The 22531-nt window shown below is 43.9% G+C and overlaps 1 protein-coding gene across 1 annotated transcript in view; it reads right to left on the bottom strand.

Annotated features, from left to right (window-relative positions):
• Positions 1 to 22531, bottom strand: part of CNTN2 (contactin 2) — a 37294-nt gene that overhangs the window by 11417 nt on the left and 3346 nt on the right. Inside the window, exons 2-15 of the mRNA XM_044673934.1 lie at positions 17345 to 17489; positions 16972 to 17147; positions 15730 to 15825; positions 13774 to 13983; positions 13108 to 13207; positions 12184 to 12359; positions 10858 to 10994; positions 10118 to 10247; positions 8392 to 8542; positions 8061 to 8188; positions 7438 to 7613; positions 6446 to 6566; positions 5787 to 5945; positions 3446 to 3595 (exon numbers count right to left, since the gene is read on the bottom strand). Of these exons, the coding sequence (XP_044529869.1) occupies positions 3446 to 3595; positions 5787 to 5945; positions 6446 to 6566; positions 7438 to 7613; positions 8061 to 8188; positions 8392 to 8542; positions 10118 to 10247; positions 10858 to 10994; positions 12184 to 12359; positions 13108 to 13207; positions 13774 to 13983; positions 15730 to 15825; positions 16972 to 17147; positions 17345 to 17489 (2055 nt within the window). The remainder of the gene's footprint in view (positions 1 to 3445; positions 3596 to 5786; positions 5946 to 6445; positions 6567 to 7437; positions 7614 to 8060; positions 8189 to 8391; positions 8543 to 10117; positions 10248 to 10857; positions 10995 to 12183; positions 12360 to 13107; positions 13208 to 13773; positions 13984 to 15729; positions 15826 to 16971; positions 17148 to 17344; positions 17490 to 22531) is intronic.

Here is a 22531-nt window from a genome sequence, read left to right as displayed (position 1 = left end):
GTATCTTTTGTTTTTCTCTCATGTACATTTCTCAGTTCTTTTTTTTCTCCTTCCTATCTTAGAGTCAACTCTTATGTCCAAGGCTGGGAGTTGGTTGAATACATCAATCAAATTATTCTACTCCATCCATCGTGAGAATCTGCTTTGCTAGACAATGCATATTTGTTATAAGGGTTTTGTTTTTATTTTATTTTTCAAAGGTGAAGAAGGTGGGAGGGAGATAAAAATCAACTTTTGTAAATTGAAATAAGTAATTAAAAAAAAAAAAAGAAAATTCCCTACATCCCCTGGGCTAGCCTTGGAATCTGTCCTAAGCAAAAAAGCACCTGAGCTCTGGGAACCCAACTTGTAGTTGTCATAGTACATAAAAAAGACTTTAAAAAAGGAGGAAAGTGCCATGAAATTTGTCAACACATTGAAAAAGTTTGACATTCTGTGTTCTAATGTTTTATATTGCCAGTCCCCCATCTCAAGAAAGAAGGAAGAGTATCTCCCTCTTCACGTCCTCTAGGCTGATATTAAGATGAGACCAAATTCATTGAACTCAACTAGCCTAACAGGGGGCAGAGGGCAAGAGCAGACAGATGCACATATAAGACCTGTACATTAGGGATATAACTTTGGCAATTTGTGTAAAGGATAAAATGGAGTGGAGAGACTGGAAGCAGGGGAACCCGTTAGAAGTCTGTTGCAATGTATAGGTGAGAGATGAGGACCTAAACTAGTGTGGGAATTGTATGGATGGGTAAAGAGAAGTGGGTAGATTTGAGAGATGTGGTAAAGATAGAATCAACCATATTTTGGGGCAGCTGGGTAGTTCGGTGGATTAAGAGTCAGGCCTAGAGACGGGAGGTCCTAGGTTCAAATCTGGCCTCAGACACTTCCCAGCTGTGTGACCCTGGGCAAGTCACTTGACCCCATTGCCCACCCTTACCACTCTTCTGCCTTGGAGCCAATATATACAGTATTGACTCCAAGATGGAAGGTAAGGTTTTTTTTTTTTAAAAAAAAAAAAGAATCAACCACATTTGAGAGCTGATAGTGAGTGAAGGAAGAGAGAGGACTAACGAAGACAGAGTGACAGTGTAGGATGGGGTAGAATGGCCCAGGGTTCAAATGTTTCTGTAGATAAACTAAGTGGAAGATTGAACTTATAGGTAGAGGACAGTTAAGTGGCTCTGTGGATAGAAAGCCAGGCCTGGAGTTGGGAGGTCCTAGGTTCAGATTTGGCCTCCGACACTTCCTAGCTGGGTGACCCTGGGCAAGTCACTCAATCCCAACTGCCTAGTCTGGTGATGGAAAACCTATGACACGAGTGTCAGCACCGACACACATAATCATTTTTAATGACACGCAGCCGCATACAGAGAAGTCTGAGGCCACATGCCGAGGATGAAACATTTGCTGTAGTGTAGTGTAGACACTCTGTGCACTATAGATGACAATTCTACCTATATTAATTTACCTTTTTTGGTTTATTAAATAGTTACAGATTACAATTATATATTTTTGCTATTTAAACTATAAATATCGCAAAATTATGGTTTTTTCCTCAAAGTGACACACCACCCGAGTTATGCTTGGTTTTTTGGTGAATTTTGACACACCAAGCTCAAAAGGTTGCCTAGTCCTTACTGCTCTTCTGTCTTGGAAACAATACAATTCTATGACAAAAGAGAAGGGTTTAAAAAAGCAAAACTTATAAGGTAATACTGAGGGGGCAGCAGGGTGGCTCAGTGGATTGAGAGCCTGACCCAGAGACGGGAGGTCCTAAATTCAAATCTGAGCTCAGACACTTCCCAGCTGTGTGACCCTGGGTAAGTCACTTAACCCCCATTGCCTACCCTTACCACTCTTCTGCCTTGGAACCAATACACAGTATTGATTCTAAGACAGAAGGTAAGAGTTTTAAAAAAAAAGAAAAGAAAAAAAAGAAGTAATGCTGACACAAGGGCCAGGAGGAAAGGTGAATGCATGAAGGCTGAAAAATGGAAGTCAGTGAAATCAAATTGTGCAGGATTTGAAATGGGAGAGCACCAACTGGCTCCCCAAGTCCTGGCAACTCCCTCAAAGCCTGGAAGAGGTCTATTTAGGACCAATGAAAGACAATCATGGCAGCACAAGATCAAATGGAAAGATGTTTCAAAACCCAAAGAATCACAGAATTTCAGAGATGGAAAAGACCTCAGAAGTCACCTGGTTCAATCCATATACACATATAGAATCCCTCCTTATAGGACACGACCCTCCTACCTCACCTCATCCCCAGAGTGGTCACTCAGCCTCTGCTTGAAGACTTCTCCAGTCAGGGAGGATTCCAGTATTTCCCAAGGCAGCTTATTGTCCCTTTGGTGCTGTTGGGTCATTTTAGTCGTGTCCGACTCTTCCTGACCCCATCTGGGGTTTTCTTGGCAAAGACACTGGAGTGGTTTGCCATTTCCTTCTCCAGTTCATTTGACAGATGAGGAGATGGAGGCAAACAGGGTGAAGGGACTTGTCTAGAGTCACCACTAGGTAAGTCTCTGAGGCCAAATTTGAATTCAGGAAGATGAGTTTTCCTGTCTCTAGGTCTGGCATTCTATCCACTGCACCAACTCACTGCTGCCCTCTTCTTCCCTGGGATGGTTCTAATTTTTAGAAAAGATTTTCCTTAGAGGAAGCAAAAATTTGCCTGTTTGCAACCTAACTGAAGTTGAGAGTTAGAAAGGACCTCATTAACCATCAAGTCTAACCCTGAAACAGAACAAAACAACAACTAATACTCCCACATTTAGAGGGAGCATTGAACTTATTTTGAATATTTAAGAGCAAAGGGTAGAAGTGGCAGTAGGGAATAGGATATAAAATATATTTAAGAAAATAAAATGCAATCAAGAAAAACTTCTTAACCACTAGGGCCATCTTGGATGGAATGTGGATTCCCCATTTTGGAGGCCTTTCAAGCAGAGATTGGATGACTCCTTGTCAAGATGATGAAGAGGGAATTTCTTCTTAGCTAGGAGTTCTCTTCCAATGCTGAGATTCTATGACTTTGATTCCCTCTCGGGATGAAGTTGGTGAGGGAGTGGTGGTGGTATAGGAGGGGAGAATGTGATTCTTCCCCAAAGCATCCTTCTGGATATTAGCTATCTGAGTGGTGAGAAGTAGGAAAGGGAGATACAGTCTAATCTCCCACTCCCATCCATTTATCTCTCTGTCCCCAGGCTCCCACCAATATTACCCAACCACAGAATCTCAGTGAGAGGCACCCTCAGAGATCATGTAGTTCATCATGTCTTCCCACCATCACAAGCAAGCTTTTCAGTGATATCCTCTTCAAATCTAGAGCCCAAGGGTCCTGACTCTTAGGCCAGGGCTCCTTTCTTCTCACCCCTCCCCAACCTGGGGTGCCATTATCTCTGTCTCCACCCTCATACTTCTTTCCAGAAAGCTCCAAAGCCCAGACCTGATTCCTTGGTCCGGATTTTACTAGAAGGTCCACTGGGTTCCCCTGTGCCTAGGATGTTGCTAGCAAGGACCCGGAATTCATAGTCCATCCAGGGCGTGAGGCCCAGCACCTGGGCAGTCTCTGCATTTCCCTCAATATTAGCAGGATCTGTAAGACAAACAAACCACAATGTTCTAGCTCCCTCCATTCTCTGAATATAAAATAGGATGGTTCAGTGAAAAGAACATTGGACTGGGGATAAGGAGATTCTCCTTTTAGTCCTAGATCTGTCATGAGAAACAAGAATAATAATGATAAATTATATCAATAAGAATTATATTATTAACTATTCTTTAATAATAATAGCTAGACTTTACTTAGTACTTTAAGATGTACAAAACATTTTACTTGATATTTTATTTGATTAGGGCTGTGTCAGTGCAGGGGGAAGGAGAAGCAGGAGGGAGATGATTCGGAGGTGAAAATCAAATAAAAATTTTAAAACATATTGGGGACGTGCTGATAAATGTTCTACAACTAGTTCTCAAAAAAGTATACTCATGACTCATTTTTAGGTAAAATCTGCATTATCAACATTTTCTCCATTACTTTCTTAAGTCTAGACAATCCACAAAACAATAAACCAAGGCCTGATTGGAAGCTCTACTAATTTCCAAAGTGTAAATGCTCACACTGAAAACTTATCAGTTGGCTCTTAGCATTCAAGAGAACTCCAACACATTCTTGTGAGTTGATATTCATAACAACCCTGGGAGGTAAGTACTATTATTATTTCAATTTTACAGATGAAGAAACTGAGGCTGGGGGGAGCCAAGAGTCAGTGGCTAAAGCAGGATTCAAACTCAGCAGATAGAGCACTGGGCTTAGAAACAGGAAGACTCATCTTTCTTTGCTCAAATATGGCCTCAGACATTTGTCAGTGGTGTGATCCTGGACAAGTCACTTAACCCTATTTTGCCTCAGTTTCCTCATATGTAAAATAAGCTGGAGAGCTAGGTGTTTCGGTGGTTTGAGAGCCAGAACTGGAATCAGGAGGACCTGGGTTCAAATCTAACCTCAGATACTTCCTAGCTTTGTGACACTGGGCAAGTCACTTAACCCCAATTGCCTAGTCTTCTGCCTTGGAACCAATACTTAGTATCAGTTTTAAGACAGAAGGTAAAGGTTTATAAATAAAAAAATAAACACACAAACAAATAAATGGAAAAACAAAAACAAATCCAAACAGGGTTTACTTAACTTCTTAACTCATTTACAAGGTAAACTAAAAAGAATTGTGACTCCTGAAAAAAAACAGGATTTTCTCCCATATGGACATATGAAAAGCAATATTTTATTCTAAAGGCTTATCAGGGATCCCTATCAGTATTTGACATGACTAAAAACAGAGCAACTTTTGGACTCCAAGTCTAACACTCTTTCCACTATACCACCTAGCTCACTTTCCTTCTCAGCTTCTTCTTTCTTCTTCTTTCTTCTTTCTTCTTTCTTCTTTCTTCTTTCTTCTTTCTTCTTTCTTCTTTCTTCTTTCTTCTTTCTTCTNTTCTTCTTCTTCTTCTTCTTCTTCTTCTTCTTCTTCTTCTTCTTCTTCTTCTTCTTCTTCTTCTTCTTCTTCTTCTTCTTCTTCTTCTTCTTCTTCTTCTTCTTCTTCTTCTTCTTCTTCTTCTTCTTCTTCTTCTTCTTCTTCTTCTTCTTCTTCTTCTTCTTCTTCTTCTTCTTCTTCTTCTTCTTCTTCTTCTTCTTCTTCTTCTTCTTCTTCTTCTTCTTCTTCTTCTTCTTCTTCTTCTTCTTCTTCTTCTCTCTCTTCTTTATTACTTTCTTTTCAATTGAGGTTAAGTGACTTACTCAGGGTCACATATCTAGGAAGTGTGTTTGAGGTCAGATTCCATCCCAAGTTCTCCTGACTCCAGGGCTGGTGCTCTATCCACTGTGCTACCTAGTTGCCCATTTCCTCCTCTCTTAAAAGGAGGAAGTTGTAGTAGATGATGGTTAAAGATAAATACGTGTGAATGATAATTATGCTTATAGAATTTAATATAAACTGCTGCTTTGTAGTAAATAAGTCTGATCTCCCCTATTATATACTAGCCTCCTAGAAGGCAGAAACAGTGTTTTATTTATCTCTGCATGCCCTTCAGCACCTTCTACAAGGCACTGCACACATCAGGTGTTCAATAAGTATTTAATGAGTGAACAAAGGAAGGAAGGAATTCATGGACTTGATGAATGCTGGGAGTTGAGGAGGGAGATGTCTGGAGAAAAGCCTGCTGGATGGGGCTCTTGGAAGTCCACATTACAGTGTGATTAGCTCAGGTCAGGCAGCCCCAGAGTTACTTACTGGTTCGGACTTGTTTCCACTTCCCATCAGGCAGGGATCGGGCTTGGAGGATATACCTGGCGATAGGGCTGTGGTTGTCAAAGCCCCGGCTCCAAGTGAGCTGCACCGTGGTGTTGCTGATGTCCCTCACCACCACTCCACCAGGAGGACCTGGGGGGCCTGTCATGGAATTGGAGGAGGGTTAGGATTAAGGATTCAGACCCCAGACTGATTCAGGAGCCTGTCCTGAAAGAGTGAAATGCCTTGATAGGTATTAAGAGGGAGGGCATAGCTAGGATGCTTTAAGAGGTGGTGTTTGGGAAGAAGGAAGCAGTGGATATGTAGTTGTATCGGGTAGTGGGTACACGACCCAGTCCTAAAACAAAATCCTGAAAAGGACCGGCAGAGATTCATCCAGGACACAGGATTATATGCAAGTTGTCTCCACAAGTCTTAACTCATTAACAAAGCAAACTAAAATTCTAAAAAAATCATGGTCCCTAGAAAAACGGGATTTTCTCCTTTGTGGGATAAACGAAAAGCAACAGGAATACCCTATTCTAAAGGTTCTTCAGGGATCCCCTAGAAGAAACTGTGGAGGGAAGAGTGGAGATATTAGGATGGGATTGGCTCTGGGGGATAGGGGTCCAGGAGGAAGCAGAGCAAGGGGGAGCAGTCACCTCGGACTAGGAGGGTGGCTGTCTCTGATGTGCTGTCTACCACAGTCTGGGCCATACATGTATACTTCCCTCCATGGCGCAGTTGGGCATTCAGAATTGTCAGGTCTCCAATTGTTTCCTTCTGCATAAAGGGGAGACAGGGAAGGAGTCAAGGTCAGAGAAAGAAATTCAAAAGCCGAAAGAGTCCTGGGCTAGGAGGCAGAGCATCTGTGTTTTTGGTTTCAGTCTAGTCCCTTAAATGACCTAAGGAAAGTTTATGAATCTCTGCAGGACTCAGTTTCCTTGTCTGGTCATTGGAGAGATTCATACTACCCAGGATGAAATGAAATAACATATGGGAAAGTATATAAGAATAAAATATGGAAATACAGGGGGGAAGGGGAACGCAGTGTTGTGATGATACAAATAATCCCAAACTATAGCTAAAAACACAAAATACACATAAGAATTTTGATTCATTATTAGAATACATTATAAGAATTAGGGGGCAAAGGCAGGCACATGGCAGTAGTTAGACTGACTTTCCTTTTTCTATTTCATCTAGAATTGTATTTAAAAAATGCAACAATGTTATTGGGTGCTAGGGAAGCAGATCCAGGAGCATACTGGGTGGTGGCAAGAGGATCTTGTATTTGCCATAAAGAATTCGGAGTGTTTCACTCACTTGGAGAACCTCAAGAGCTGACTGACCAAGGAGAATGCTAGAAACTCACTTTTCTATAACCTATAATAACAATCCTGTGAGGGAGGTATTATAAGTACGACTAATTTTTTTTTAGAGGTGAGGAAACTCAGAGTTTTTTTAAGACTCAGAAATTGAGTGACTTACCCATAATCATGCAGTTAATGGATATCAGACCCAGGATTCAATCTAGTCAGTCAGGGGACTGAGGGGTGGGAGTAGTGGTCAAGGGTTAGCCTTTCCTTGTTTCTCTGGGATTTTCAGGAGTGAGAAGGTGTTATAGAGAAGGGCACTTGGCCCTAGGACTCACCAAGTTGGCTCTCCGGTAGTGACCACCAGACTTATCAAAGTCAATGGGGAAGCCGTCTAGGGACCAGGTGAAGGTGAGGTCCATTGTAGGGTCGTGGGAGGCATGGCACTGCAGAGTCAGGTTCTCACCCAGATTGATGTCAGCGCTGGATGGTGCCAAGGTGATCTTGGTGGCATCTGACAAGGGGATTGAGGGAGTAGGGGGAGCCCAGGCAGAGTGGGGTGAGCATAAGTCTGAGCCTGTATCACTGGGAGCAGGGCAGGGTGGGAGGATATGCCATCAGCCCCAGCAGTGGGACTGAAACAGTTCTGGAAATTGATACTCTTGCTTCATACAACTTGGGGAAATCAGGGTCTGGATTTGGGAAAGGATATAGGTGGTCCCAAGTAAAAGACAATCCCTCTGGGTCAGCCCCAAAACCAGCCCAGGAGGACAGAAAACCAAAGATAGAATCTAGAAGCCCAGAGAGGTGACACCCTATGGTAGCTACACCAACTGATGGTGGTGCCTTGTACAGATCAGGTGCTTAATAAATGTTTATTGAACTGAATTGAATTGGTGATCACCATATTAATAGAGTAGCAGGATTGTCCCTCCTTCCTGGCTTTCCTTGTGGTCCCTACCTCGGACAGAGAGGATGCCAGTGCTGTTGGCTTTGCCCATGAAGTTCTCTGCAAAGCAGGTGTATTTCCCTTCATCTGACCGACTGATGTTCCGAAGGATCAAAGTACCATCTGGGGTAATGGTCACTCTGCATCAGAGACAGAACGAAAAGGGCTAGAGATTGGCTGCTGTAAGGACACCTTAGCATTGAAAGTCAGGGGATTGGCACCTGAGAACTGAGAGGAGACAAAAACCAATGAGCCAGAGAATGAAGTGGAGATGTGAGGAAGGATGAAGAAGAGGAAGTAGGTGAGGAAGGAAGAGGAGGAAGAACTGTCCAGAAGCTCATACCTGCTACTGTTGACCAAGATTTCAGTCCCTTTGCTCCAGAGCACAATGGACTTTGGAGCTGACCTGGGCTGGCATGGAATGATGACTTCTCCTCCTCGAGCAGCTGGGATCAGACGCTTTACTGGATTTAGCCGGAAATCGGGAGCAAAAGCTGGAAAGAAGAAAGATTTTTATAGTAAGAGCTCCCGTAGTGACAACTACTTGAAGCAGGTAATTCAATTCAATTCTTAATATAAAAACACACTTCCTGGAGAAGAGAAGAGACTGGAGGTATCCAAAAGTGGGGTGTCCTGACTCAGGAGGTAATGGGTTCCCAGTCACTTGAGACAGCCAAGGGAAAGTTGGATGGGCACTTGTTAGGACCGCTGCAGACAGACTTCTCAGGCAGATACTCTTAGAGAGGCCCTGCAAACTCTAAGAATTTGGGATTTCTAATTCAGATTACTATTCAGTGCTATAGGAGAGTTCAAAAAGAGATTTGAGTGATCAAGATCACTGCCTTGCGTGATCAGGGAAGGCTTCATGAAGGAGGCAAGTTTTTATCTGGAACTTGAAGTATTTGAATAAAAGCAGATCAGGAGCAAGGGAATTCCAAGTAGGTGGGAACATCATGAATAAAGGGAAAGAGTTGGTAACATGTAAGGAGTTACATAAGAAGGAGTAGAATGCTGTTGTAGTATAATATCCCTCTTGGGGGATTTGTTCAGTTTATTTTCAGTTGGATCCAACTTTTTGTGACGCCATTTGGGATTTTCTTGGCAAAGATACTGGAGTGGTTTGCTGTTTCCTTTTCCAGCTCATTTGACAGATGAGGAAATTGAGGCAAATAGGGTTAATTAACTTGCCCAGGTCATACAAGTAGTAAGCATCTGAGGCCAGATTTGAACCAGGAAGATGTGTCTTTCTGATTCCAGGTCTGGCACTTTATTCACTGCACCACCTAGCTGCAATTGTAGGAGATAAGACCTGGACAGTAGGCTGGAGTTAGATTGTGAAGATCTCTGAAAGTCACATAAAAAGGATAGATTTCCTTCTCTTGATACTGGGAAGTCATTGAACATTTTGATGAGGAATGTGACATATCCCAAAGTAGCGTTTAGAAAGAGATCTGGTTGCAGGTTAGTTTAGAGGATGGGAGGTTTAAAGGGGAAGGCACCAACTGATCAGTACTCTTACAGGCTAGAATATTAGAGATCAATAGATGCTAGTGACATTTGCAAAGTAAGAATCAATCAATAGGACTTATAGGGTAGAGGGCGTGAAATATTTCCATTTCCTATTTGAAATAAATTTTCTTAACACTCTTATTTTATTCTCAATATTTAAAAAATTCTCTACTCAGAAGTGGTAGAATTTAGCAAATAATTAGTATCTATATGTATTTATTCAGTCTAATTCATTTTGTGAAATCACAACTCCTAGAGTCTTGGTCTCTGATGCTGTCTGTGCAACTTTTTGCATTGGAGCAATTACTGGAGTAGCTGAGTAGCTCAGTGAATAGATATACAGACTGGGAGATTCTCAGTTCAAATCTTGCCTCAGACACTTCTTAGCTGTGTGACTCTGAGCAAGTCACTTAACTCCAATTGCTCTTCTACCTTGGAACTAATACTTAGTATTAATTACAAGATAGGATGACATAAGGATTAAAAAAGAAAAGTTATTGAACATTTTCTGGACCATAAAATTTTCCTTCCTCCATAGACTGAGAGGTACAAGTTCTTACCTTGTACTGCCAGTTCTGCACTGGCATAGATGGTACCATGCTTGTTTTCTGCCACACACTGGTACATGCCAGAATCTTCCAGGACCAGCTTGGAGAATTTCAGGTCCCCACCAGAAATCTCCACACGGTTCTGTGTGACAAACCAAGATGGGAGAACAGATTCAGGAGTGAAAGAGAACACAGAGCCATAAAAGGACTAGAACTGGAGGACCAGGGTCTGAGACACTAATGTTTAGGACCATGGAAGACATCAATGGATAGCAGTCATTGGAAAATAGCATTGGGCACTATTTTTAGGTCATTCTGGTTAAAGCCAGGCACTTAAGGAATCAAGACAAAAAGCTTAGAACTAGAAGGATAATTCAATTCAACTCCTTAATATTTACAGATAAGGAAACTGAGGCCCAGAGAGATAAGTGAATTGCCCAGGGTGACAGAGCTACTTAGTGGAAGAACTAGAACCATAGACTCCAACTCCTGCATCTTTAGACTATACCACAGGATGGATCTCCTTTACCACTCAGTGCTTGTTTATGGCCATGAGCCAGTCTGAGGGAGTAGGTAAGTGCCCATGTGCTAGGAAAACTCAGAAATCTGTAGGACATGAGCTTAATGGTCTTCCAAGCTGGGGGTTTAACTCAGGCAGCAGGTGAAGCTGTCTTGGATGAGTTGCAGGCAGATATTCTAGAGGGTTCCCAGTTCTTCAGAGTCAAGCTTCTCTTAGCCTCTGGCAGTCCTACCTGGGAGAGCAGGGGATCCCCATTCCGGAGCCACCGAACTATGGGCCTTGGCTTGCCAGCAGCTGCACAGCCCCAGTGCAGATTGGAGCCAATGTCAGCCTCACTGTCTGAGATTACCTTGAGCCACTCGGGTTTAGCTGTTGGTGGGAGAGGGAGAGGGAGAGGGAGAGGAAGAAAGAGAGGGAGAGAGAGGGGGGGGAGAGAGAGAGAGACAGAGAGACAGAGAGAGACAGAGTCAGAGAGAGAGAGAGAGACAGAGACAGAGAGAGACAGAGAGACAGAGAGAGAGACAGAAGAGAGAGAGAGAGAGACAGGAGAGAGAAAGAGAGAGAGACAGAGGGGAGAGAGAGACAGAGAGAGAGAGAGAGAGACAGAGAGAGAGAGAGAGAGAAAAAGAGAGAGAGAGACAGGAGACAGAGAGAGACAGAGAGAGACAGAAGAGAGAGAGATAGGAGAGAGAAAGAGACAGAGGGGAGAGAGAGACACACAGAGAGAGAGAGACAGAGAGAGAGAGAGAGAGACAGAGAGAGAGACAGAGACTTTAGTACTGTAGTGTTCATGCTAGACAGCAGAGGGCATCAGTAGCATATTTAGGGAATAAAATGCAACCAGACTGCAGGGGGAAGGAGGAAGTAGATATTTTTAAGAGTTCGTATGTTGTAGTTGTATCCAGAACAAAAATCATAATTGTAATCAGTGCGACTGAACCTGTGATCTCACTGGTATAGAGAACTCTGTGGTGAGGAATATTCCTTTAAGGTTAGTTCTTTCTCTGAAATTTATAGTTTTATAAACTTATAGAAGTGACTTGAGCAGATATTAAAGACATCGGTCAGTAGCATTTATTAAGCATCTACTATATTCCAGGCACCATGCTGAGCACTAAGAAGTTAAATGACTTGTCCAGGGTCAAACAGCTAGTATATGTCAAGAGGCAGGATTTGAACTTGGGTCTTCTTGGCTTCAAGGTTGAGCTATGCATCCATTTAATTGCATTGCCTCTATCATTGTAATAAGAGCTGACATTTATGTAGCAGCTTATAATTTTCAAAACAGTATTTACATACCTTACATTATAACAATTCTGCAAGGATGCTGCTACTCCTTAGAACCCTACCCTTAATGCTTTGAACGCTCCTTTCTATGTTGGATCAGGTGAAAAGACAAGCCCTTGGTCTCTCCTCAACCATGGCCCCACCCCTCATCTCTGAGCACTGAGTACTCTGGGATGAACAGAACCCATCAGGAACCTCTTAACAATAACCAGACATCTGGGGCTCTTGAGGAAGAAGCTTTGAGTACAGGGGAATGTCCTTGGCTCCTTACCCTGCACGATGATTCGGCCCTTGGCAATGTCCCGTCCTTTGATGTTCTCTGCTTCACACTCGTAGGTGCCCTCATCCTCAAAGCTGATGCTGGGGATCTGCAGTGTGGGCTCAGCAGTGGCCCATTGTGGGGGCAATGAGTCATCCATTTTTCTCCATTTGATTCGAGGGACAGGGCTGGTAGGAGGAAGTAGGGTGGGAGGAAATGCCAGGATGGGAGCTGGAGCACAGAACCTTCTCTCCTCCTCTCTGCTCCCAACCCCCTCCATCTCTACTCATGTCCTCTGTAGGACTGACTTAAGGAATCTGGGGACCAGGGTTGGGGTGGGGGGAGAAGCCCCTCAGACTAGAGAGATGGGAGGAGGGAGGCTGTGAGCCTGGGTTGGGGCTCAGGAGAGAACAGAATCCAGAAGTGGGAGGCAGACAAGACACATTTCTTACTCCCTACATACGGTAGGCACAGGAGGCAGAAAGGGAAGGACTAGGAAGGGATGCTTCAGTGCATTAGATGCCCATCTCCTTTCTCTCCCTGCCTTCTCCCTTCCTCTCTCCTTGGTCCTGACCGCAGGATCAGAGACAGTCCTAGGCAAAAGGGAGGTTCGTGAAGATTGTCTACATTGCCACACTCCAACCCAAGCTGGGTCCCCTTTCCCCTCCATGGTGTTCCCCCTTCACAGCGCTTCTCCATGTGCACCACTTTCCTATCTTTTGCCTCCTGTCCCTCGTCATCTTGTCCCTGAGTGACCCAATCTCTAGCTTTCCAAGGCGATGCTGGCTAACAGAGGGACTAATCTAGGCTAAGGTGCCACTGAGCACTCATGGCTTGTAAGAGATGGATGCAAGGAATAAAGAAATCATGCGGAACCCCAAGGACTGGGGGAGGGGCTTTGGTGAGTGAACTCCATCCCCCTTTGCCATTACTCACTTCCCAAAAGCAAAGCACTCCAGGGTGACCTGCTGTCCAACCAGTGCATAGGTCTCCAAGGGGAATCTGGCCTTGATGCTGGGTGGAGATGGACGGGCGTCTAGAGGGAGGAGCCATGCAAATGAGATGCAAATGAGCCTCTCTCCCGTGCTTAGAAATCAGGCTGAGCGGATTGTTATTATTATTATTATTATTATTGTTGTTGTTGTTGTTCTGATAATAATAATAACTAGCAATTTGTAAAGAGTTTTCTGGTACACAAAGAACTTTTTACATATTATCTCATTTGTTCCTATGTGTGAGAGTGGGGGGTGGTGGGGGTGGAGTATATGGCCTAGTTTAACTCCTGGGGCAGGAAGTTGGGGAGCTTTCCAGAGGGAGGCAGGCGCTCTTATCAGAGGATTTATCTTCCCTCTCTTCCTAGGTCTGAATTCTCCTGGGGGTGGGAGTGGGCAGCAGGACATACGCCAAAGGCATCATAAAGGCATTATGGAGGAATTTGCTCTTCAGCCAAGGTAGGACAGAGCTGCAAAAGGGGACTGCATCCTGCCAAGGGGATGACTGCTATGCTCTGGTGGGTCTCCTTTCGATCCTGGGCAGTTTCTCCCTGTCCCTCCCCCAATCCATCCCCTCCTTCCACGTGTGCTGGGGTTCCCTGAGCCTGACCTTCTGCAGCCAGGTTGAGTTGGGCAAACTTGCTAAAGACACTCTTGGTTATGAAGTCCATGTGGCTGGTGGCCAGGCAGGAGTAGTTGCCCAGGTCAGAGGCATTTGTCCTGGCGATGTACAGGTTTCCCGTTGTCTGGGACACAAAGTGCCGCCCGTCAGTTGGGATGAAATTGGGGAATTCATTGAGAAGCCAGCGGTAGGACAGACCTGAGGTGGGGAGATAGGGAGGGAGTTGTGCCCCCTGAGCAGAGCTAAGGGACTTTTCTCTGGGCACACAACATGTAACACCTGGGCAGGGGAGAGGGGTTAGGAGGATAGGATTCATTCGGTTACTGCTCTTGGGTGCCCAAAGAGAGAGCATATTCAACAATTCACTTAATTTTAGCGGGTTATAAACACCAAGTCAAAAAGCGCTGTTCTGGGTGCTGAAAATCAGAAGCTCATAGATTCTGATCAGGAAGGACCTTAACTCTCAACTTGTCCCAAATCCTCATTTTATAGATGAAGAAAACTAAGGACCAGAGAGGAAAAGTGACCTGTCCTAATCTCACATAATAAAGAACAGACTTGGGATTGGAACCAAGACCTTCTGCTGTCAAAAGCAGCAGTCTATAATGCCGCCTCCAAAATACAGAACCAAAAAAGCCACTGCCCTTAAGACTCTCACAGGACCAGTATAAGGTGGCAGCAAAGACACAGAGGTGAGAGAACACAGTTTTGCTGGATGATGGTAAAGAATAAAGAGAAAGAAGGTAATGTGCATTTAGTAAATACCTATTATGTGCCTGGCACTCTGCTAAGTGCTTTGCAAATATCTCCCTGGATCTTCCCAACAACCCTGGCCTGTGGGTACTATTATTAGCCTCATTTTACAGTTGAGAAAACTGAGGTAAACATTGGCTAAGTGACTGGTCCATGGTCACACAGCTAATAAATGTCTGAGACTGGATTAGAACTCAAGATGTCCTTAATCTAGGTCCAGCTTTCATTTATTTATTTATTTATTTATTTGTTTGTTTGTTTATTTATTTTAATTTTTATTCTTGCTATAATTCCCCCCCTTAAACCCTTACCTTTGACTTGGAATCCATATTAAGTATCTATTCCAAGGAGGCAGAAGAACAGTAAGGATAGGCAAATTGGGATTGGTAGCTAAAAAGTGTCTGAGACCAGATTTGAACCCAGGACCTCCTGTCTCCAGGCCTGGCTCTCTCTACTCAGCCACCTAGCTGCCCCCATTTTATGCTATGTTGAAGTCTAAGTGGGTCAGTAATTTACTGAAGGGGTTCAAGAATACTTCTTAGATGAGACGGCATTTGATTGCTATATAAAGGATCTATTTAACAGACAATGAGGGGAGGGAGAATACTCTGGGCATAGGGGATAGCATGAGCAAAGGCAGAGAGGTGGGAAACTACAGTGTGCAAGGTGGTGGTAGTGGTGGTGGCAGGAATGCAGAAAGTTGCCAAGTTTGGCTGGAGTATGGATTTCATGAAGGGAAGTAATGAGAGAGAATGATGGAAAGGCAGGGTGGCAACCAGTTATGGAAGATCAATTTGTGAAGAAGATGGTGATTGATAATTATAATAGCTGACATTTATATATGCTTTTTACATTATTGTCTTATTTGATCCTCACAATAATCTTGTGAGGTAGGTCCCATCATCCCCATTTTATAGATGAGGATGTAGGTTTAGAGGGGATTAAGGGTCTGAAGCAAGACTCAAACCCAGTTTTCCTACCTCCAGATCCAACAATCTAACTGCCTCATTGTGACACTAGAATTGTAGGAACCTGGAACTATGCTCCCAAGGGGAAAGTCTGAGCCTCTACCCCTTCTCTTCTCCCTCTTCAGCATGCCATCTTTCCGAGATTGCCAACCAAAGCACTAGGGTTTCAGCAACATATCTGATTTTGTTTTTTGTCTCAAACCTGAAGGACTGGATGACTCACCTGGGTAGTGGGCAGGTGGATTGCAGGGCAACATCACTCCCCAGCCCTCATGGGTTTTCACAGGATCTCTTTCTTCCTTGGAGAATTCCTGCAAAACTAGGAAACAACAACAGGGGGCTCATTACCATTTTCCACTGGCCCAGACCTCAGAGTCTCTGACCTCAGTAATCAGCCCTTGTTAGTTCTCTTACCATGGAAGGCTGTGGGGTACAGTAGAAAAATGTTGTTATTTATTATTTTCAAGTAATTATTTCAGTATGTATTTCCCAATTACTTGTAAATATTTTAAAACGTTTTTTGATTTCCAAATTTAAGGTGTTATTATTTAGCTAGAGGACTTGAGTGGAAGTCCCAGCTCTGTCACCACCTGCAAGGCACTGGGTATTTTCTATCCCTCTTTATTTTTCCCTTTCAGGGCTTTGCAGAGGAAAAGATATGAATTATACTAAGGTGTTAGTGACTTAACATTTTACTCTTTCCAGGAGATAGACTGACCTCATCCTCCATGTGTGAGCAGTTAACGCCACTTGGTGAGAATTAGTGGGAAGAAGAATGTTCTCTGTGCCTAGAGCTGGTTTAGACTTAAACTCCATTCTAGGTTTTCTCACTAGGTAGGTGCACAGAGCGAGAGGAAGAACTTGCCTAGGCTGGGCAGCAATGAGAGAACAATGTTTAACCCCAAGGACATACTTATGATAGTAATAGCTAGCTTTTATATAACACTTAAAAATTCTGTCTTAGAATCAATACTATATATTGGTTCTAAGGCAGAAGAGTGGTAAGGGCTAGGCAATGGGGGTTAAATGACTTGCTTAAGGTCACAAAGCTAGGAAGTTTGAGGCAGGACTTCTTAATCCACTGAACCATCTAATTGCCCCATATATAACACTTTGAAGGTTTGCAAATACCTTTACACCTATTATCTCATTTTATTCTCATAACATCCTTGTTATAAATGCTATTATCATTCCTATTTTACAGATGAGGAAACCGAGGCTGAGATAAGGTCACCCTATCTAGCCTCAGAACCAAGATTCAAACCTAGATCTTCTGACTCCAAGTTCATTGTTCTATTCCCCTTAAGGTAACATTTTGGGGGTATAGCTGGCCTTCCTGGCATACCCTATCAACAAGTAAGTCTGGTCCTGATGAGCACAGCCCATCCCAAAGCCATGCTATGCCCACATCATCTTTCTGAGGGCAGACATCTCTCCCTCCTCCCTTAGACCTAACAAGACTTACAGCCAAAGCGGAGCACAGCTTCTCTGCTGACCACTGTGCCTACTGGGTTGGAGGCCAGGCACTGGTACACACCAGCGTCCTTGGCTTTGGTGGGGTTCATGATGACCAGATTGCCTCCGACCAGCTGGTAGTGGGGATCCTGCTCCAGCTTCATCTCAGTCCCATTCATCTTCCACCTGTTAATAATGAAGAAGAGAAGGGATGATGAGCATCTATTTCTGAGCCAGGGCTCTTTTTGGCTCTAGGCTAGTTCTGACCTCAAGGGGCTCCGTGACTTGGACTTTAGCTCCATTCTCATGCGTGATTTGGGGTTGTTTTTAAAGGAGAGAATGTACCTGTTGCCTGGAACCACCCTAGGAACAGGGCATCTCACCTGTATGTAGCTGGAGGGCTTGCCCGGGCGCGGCAGGCCAGTGCTATCTTCTCTTCTGATGACTCCTCAGGGAACAAGGAACTGACAGGCTGGTCCTCAAAGATAGGTCCAAAGATGGTAGGAGAGCCCTGGGCTGGAATCCAAGCTGGAAATGTGGGAAGAGCCATCACAGAGACTTAGGAGTGGAGCCAAAACTCTCATTGCTCCCAATGAGGCCAGTTTGGTCTCGGAGAGAGGTGGATTTTGGTTCTATCTCAAGAATAGCTTCTTAGCAAGTGGGGTGTCCAAAAGAAGAATGAGTTGCCCCAGAATCCCTGGAGATTTTCAATAGAAACTTCTTGACCACTTGTTAAGGATCACAGGGCCACTGACCTTGAGGGAACCTCAGAGACCAACCTGCTCATTTTAAAGAAAAGGAAACTGAGACCAGATCCAAACAATTAAATGACTTGTCTAAGGCAGTGATGGGCAAACTATTGCCGGTGGGCCAGATGCGGCCCCCTGAAATATTCTATGGGCTGTGTGACATGATTCCTAATCTGACAAATACAATGCATAGGATACAGTACAATGAAACTTCGAAAGAGTTGCCTTAGAAACAGACTGACAGATGAACCTTTCCTTTCCTTTGGTCCCCGCTTTAAAAAGTTTGCCCATCACTGGGGGAATGTAGACAACAAACATTAAAGAAGGATTCAAACCCAGAGTTTTTATTGTTTCCATTCTATTAAGATAGAAGGCATTCCTGTGTAGATACATCTGTTCTCTCTCGGTGTTTGTGTGAGACAGAGGCAGAGACAGACAGATAGAAATAGAGAGATGGAGATGATGGAGACAGAGATAGAGGGAGAAAGAGAGATACAGAAACAGAGAGAGAGACAGACAGACAGACAGAGACAGAGACAGAGAGAGGGAGGGAGAGAGAGAGCTAGAAAGAGAGAGACAGACACAGACACAGACACAGAGAGAGAGATAGAGAGAGACAGAGACAGAGAGACAGACAGATAGAGACAGAGACAGAGAGAGGGAGGGAGGGAGAGAGAGAAAGAGAGAGGCAGGGACAGACAGACAGAAACAGACAGAGAGACGGAGAGAGATTAAAAAGAGAGAGACAGAGACAGAGAGACACAGAGATGAGACAGAGACAGAGACAATTGGTAGAGAAAGAAGCAGGGTTTGGGATTTTGGCTGGACCCGAAGGACAGATTACAGGGTATTTGCAAACAAAATCATCATGCAAACACTAATAATAATAATAGCTTATGCACAGACACACATATAAAGAGACCACTCTTTACAGTTACAAATGCACTTTTCTCAGTTGGGTCTTATAACAATCTAGCTTTTCCGGTTCCCATTTTACAAATGAGGAAATTGAGACTAGTTAATCCCCCAAATCATGTAGCTAGTGAGCAGCAGAGCCAAAACTGAAACTTAAGTCATAGCATCACAGAATCTCAGAGTTTAAATGGGCTACAAAGATTTCCCGATGGCCTACCCCCTTGCCAAACAAACATCCCTCAGCAGGGTCCAGCCTTTGCTCCAAGACCCCTATACTGAGGGGAAGTCTTTCATTGCTCCCTGAGGCAGTCTGTTCTGCCTTTGGATGGGTCATATTGTTAGAAAGTTTTTCATTGGGGCAGCTTTGAGGCTCAGTGGATGGAGAGCCAGGCCCAGAGATGGGAGGTCCTGGGTTCGAATATGACCTCAGACACTTCCTAGCTGGATGACCCTGGGCAAGTCACTTAACCTCCCTCCATTGCCTAGCCCTTACTGCTCTTCTGCCTTGGAACCAATACAGAGTAGTGATTCTAAGATGGAAGGTGAGGGTTTAAAAAAAAAGATTTTCATTACATCAGATTTCCTTGCCTCTGTAATTTCCACCTATTACTTCTCCTCTTTCCACCTTGTGGGTCCAAGTAGAATAAGTTAAATACTTCTTCCAGGGGACAGGCCTTCAAATACTTGAAATCAACTATTGGATCCCCTTAAATCTTCTCTTTTCTAATGCCAAAAGGACTTTAGGATAACAAATAACTTTAGCTCTAATAACACTTAGCTATGTGACTATGGACAAATGAGAGTCAACAAACACTGATTAAGTGCCTACTTTGTGAATTTTTTACACTGATGTAACTATAGGTCTGGATCAAAGAAAGGTCCATGTGTCAGGCACTGTGCTTGGTGCAAGGGAGACAAATACAAAAATTAAACAGCTGCTGTCCTCAAGGAACTTATGTTCTAGTGGAGGGGTATGTGTGTGAGTTGCAACACGTCCATAAGTAAATACAAAATGATTTCAAGAGGAGGAGACTTGGGAGATATAGTGCCAACTACATGCCAGGCATTTTGTAATTATTATCGCATTTGATCCTCACAACCACCCTGGGGGGTGGGTGTTATTATGATTTCCATTTTATAGGTGAGAAAACTGGTCAAAAGGTTAAGTGACTTGCCCAGGATCATACAACCAGGGGAGGCCACATTTGAACTCAGGTCTTCCTGATCCCATGCATAATGCTCTATCCATGGAGCCATCTAGCTGCTGCATAGCCAAGCTTTGAAGGAAGTTAAGGATTCTATGAGAAGATGAGGAAAGAGTGCCTTCCATTGGAAGGCCAGTTACAGTCAAGTCATTGAGGGCAAATCACTTAACCTTGATTGTCTAATGATTGCCTTCTGTCTTAGAGCTGTTACTAATACAGAAAATAAGGGTTAAAAATCATTTAATCCCTTGGGGCTCACTCACTCCTCTTTGGTCAAATGAGAGAGTTGTACTGTGATGAAAAAATATGCCACAAAAAAAATTCAGTTGGCTCAACTCTGGGTAAGTTTTGAAAGTGAAATAGCATGGTATAGTGGATATTGATGACTTTAAAACAGGAAGACCTGGTCCAGAGAAAGAACTGTGGGAGAAGAAACACAGAAGAAAAACAACTGCTTGATCACATGGTTCGATGGAAATATGATTTGGGATGTAGACTCTAAACAATCAACCTAGTGCAAATATCAATGATATGGAAATAGGTCCTGATCAATGACACATATAAAACCCAGTGGAATTGTGTGTTGGCTATGGGAGGGGGGTGGGAGGAAGGGAGGGAAAGAACGTGAATCATGTAACCATGGAAAAATTCTCCTATTCAATTAAATAAAATTAAAAAAAACAGGGAGATCTGGGTTCAAGTCTTACCTCTACTACACATCATCTGTGTGACCCTTGCAAATTACTTGTGTCACTTTCAATTAGAATGGAGGGCCACTAAACTTAAAGATCCCCAAAAGTTGAATATTGACTTAGAAAACAACATATTAGCATTATCTATGTTCTATTATATTTTTATTTTTTGACTATTCCCCACACACATTCTAATCTGGTTCAGCCATAGAGAAAGTGTTGTGACTGCCTGTTTGACACCTCTGCAGCAGCCTAGGCTTCTTCTTCCCTCCCTTCTTTTTCTTTACAGATAAAGGAATGCCCTAAAGACCAGATTCTCCATCATTACTCCCCTCCCCCCACCTCTCATAGCCTCTTTTTCTCATTTCAAGTCCGGCGTGTCCTCCCCAAGGCCACTAAAAAGATGCCAAGGAATGGAGTATTTGCAAAGTGAGTCAGCTCCCCAGCACCATTATAGTTCTGGTCTTTACCTGGATGTGAAGTCAGGAAGACCTGAGTTCTAATCCTGCTTTTGTGTAGCCCTGAAAAAGTATATCTTTGCCTCAGTTTCTTTATCTGTAAAATAGGGGTAAGTAATAAAATAAAAAATTAAATTAAATTAAAAAATAGGGATAAGTAATAAAATAAAATAAAAATAAAAAAATAAAAAAGTCTCACAAAGTTAGTGTGAGTCTCCAATGAGATTAATAGATGGAAAATGCTTTTTAAATCTTTAATTGCTGAGCACCATAGAATCAATCCTTTTGCATTGTGGTGCTGGAGAAGACTTTTGAGAGTTCCTTGGACAGGAGGAGATCAAATCAGTCGATACTTAAGAGAAATTAATTAGACTATTCATTGGAAGGACAATAGCAAAGAGGAAGCTTCAATACTTTGTCCATGTAATGAAAAGACAGGACTCCCTGGAAAAGACCCTGATGATGGGAAAGAGTGAAGGCTAAAGGAGAAGGGGACCACAGAGGATGAGATGGCTAGAGAGCATCATGGAAGTTATGAGCATGAACCTGGAAGGACTTCAGGAGACAATGGAAGGCAGAAGAGTGTTGTGTCCATGGCTTCTCAAAGAATTGGCCGGGACTAAACTCCTGAACAAGCACAAGGGCTATACACACGGAACTACAGCAACCATTCTTATTCTTATTAATTTATTAGGTTATATTAAAATAATGATGATGATGATGATGATGATAATAATAATTAGAGTTAAAAGAAAATTTTCCTAATGGAACTGGAACAAGCAGGACCCCGGCATCAGGGAGGAACCCACTTGGAATCTGGGAGTCCCACCTCTTCTAGTTCAAAGCTTTCTCCACCTCTTAAAAGCCATCGCTGGTCTCCGGTCAACCTGGGTTTCCTCTCGCCTTGTGTCAAGCCCCCTTCGTCCTCCCCCCACCCCACCATCATCAAGGGGAGAGAGGAGGAGGCTCCACTAATTGGCTCCCACCCCTCAGAGCAGCTGGTTTCAGTGCCTCCTAGATGGCTGATGGGGGAAGGGGGATCCCCATTAACCAATTAATGCTCCCCCCTCCCGGCCCATATCCAGCTGTCAGCCCGCTCCACGGGGTGTGGGGCCGGTCCCCCCTCCCCCCGCCCCCCTCTCTCGCAGCTGAGACCTAGACCCGATCCCTTGGGTAGGAGCGGGGCAGCTGCTCGGCAGCTCTTAGAAGAAGGAAGGAGCCCTTGAAACTCCCTCCCCCAGCACTTGCTGGGCTGAGCGGGGCGAGGCGACTCAATCTCCTGGGCTGGAGAGCACAGCTTAATCCCGAGTTAATGACCGTGGCCCAGGGCAGGGAAGAGGCTGCCCCAGGCTGGGGACGGGAAGGAGTCTGGGGGGAAAGGCGGGTCTGTCAGGCTGCTGAAAGCATCCTGGAATAATCACCAGCCTTGGTCTCCAAGGGTCTGCGGGGGGTCAATGGTTATTAATAGGGTTGGGCCGGGCTGGGCAGGGGGAAGGGGGAGAGGAGGAGAGGAGAGGAAGCATCGCGTCTCCCTTGGCTATATGAAGAAGG

This window comes from Gracilinanus agilis, chromosome 4, assembly GCF_016433145.1.
Source record: "Gracilinanus agilis isolate LMUSP501 chromosome 4, AgileGrace, whole genome shotgun sequence".
Taxonomy (NCBI): Eukaryota; Metazoa; Chordata; class Mammalia; order Didelphimorphia; family Didelphidae; genus Gracilinanus; species Gracilinanus agilis.
Note: the sequence above shows the minus strand (reverse complement) of the source record. Positions and strands in the feature narration are given on the sequence as shown.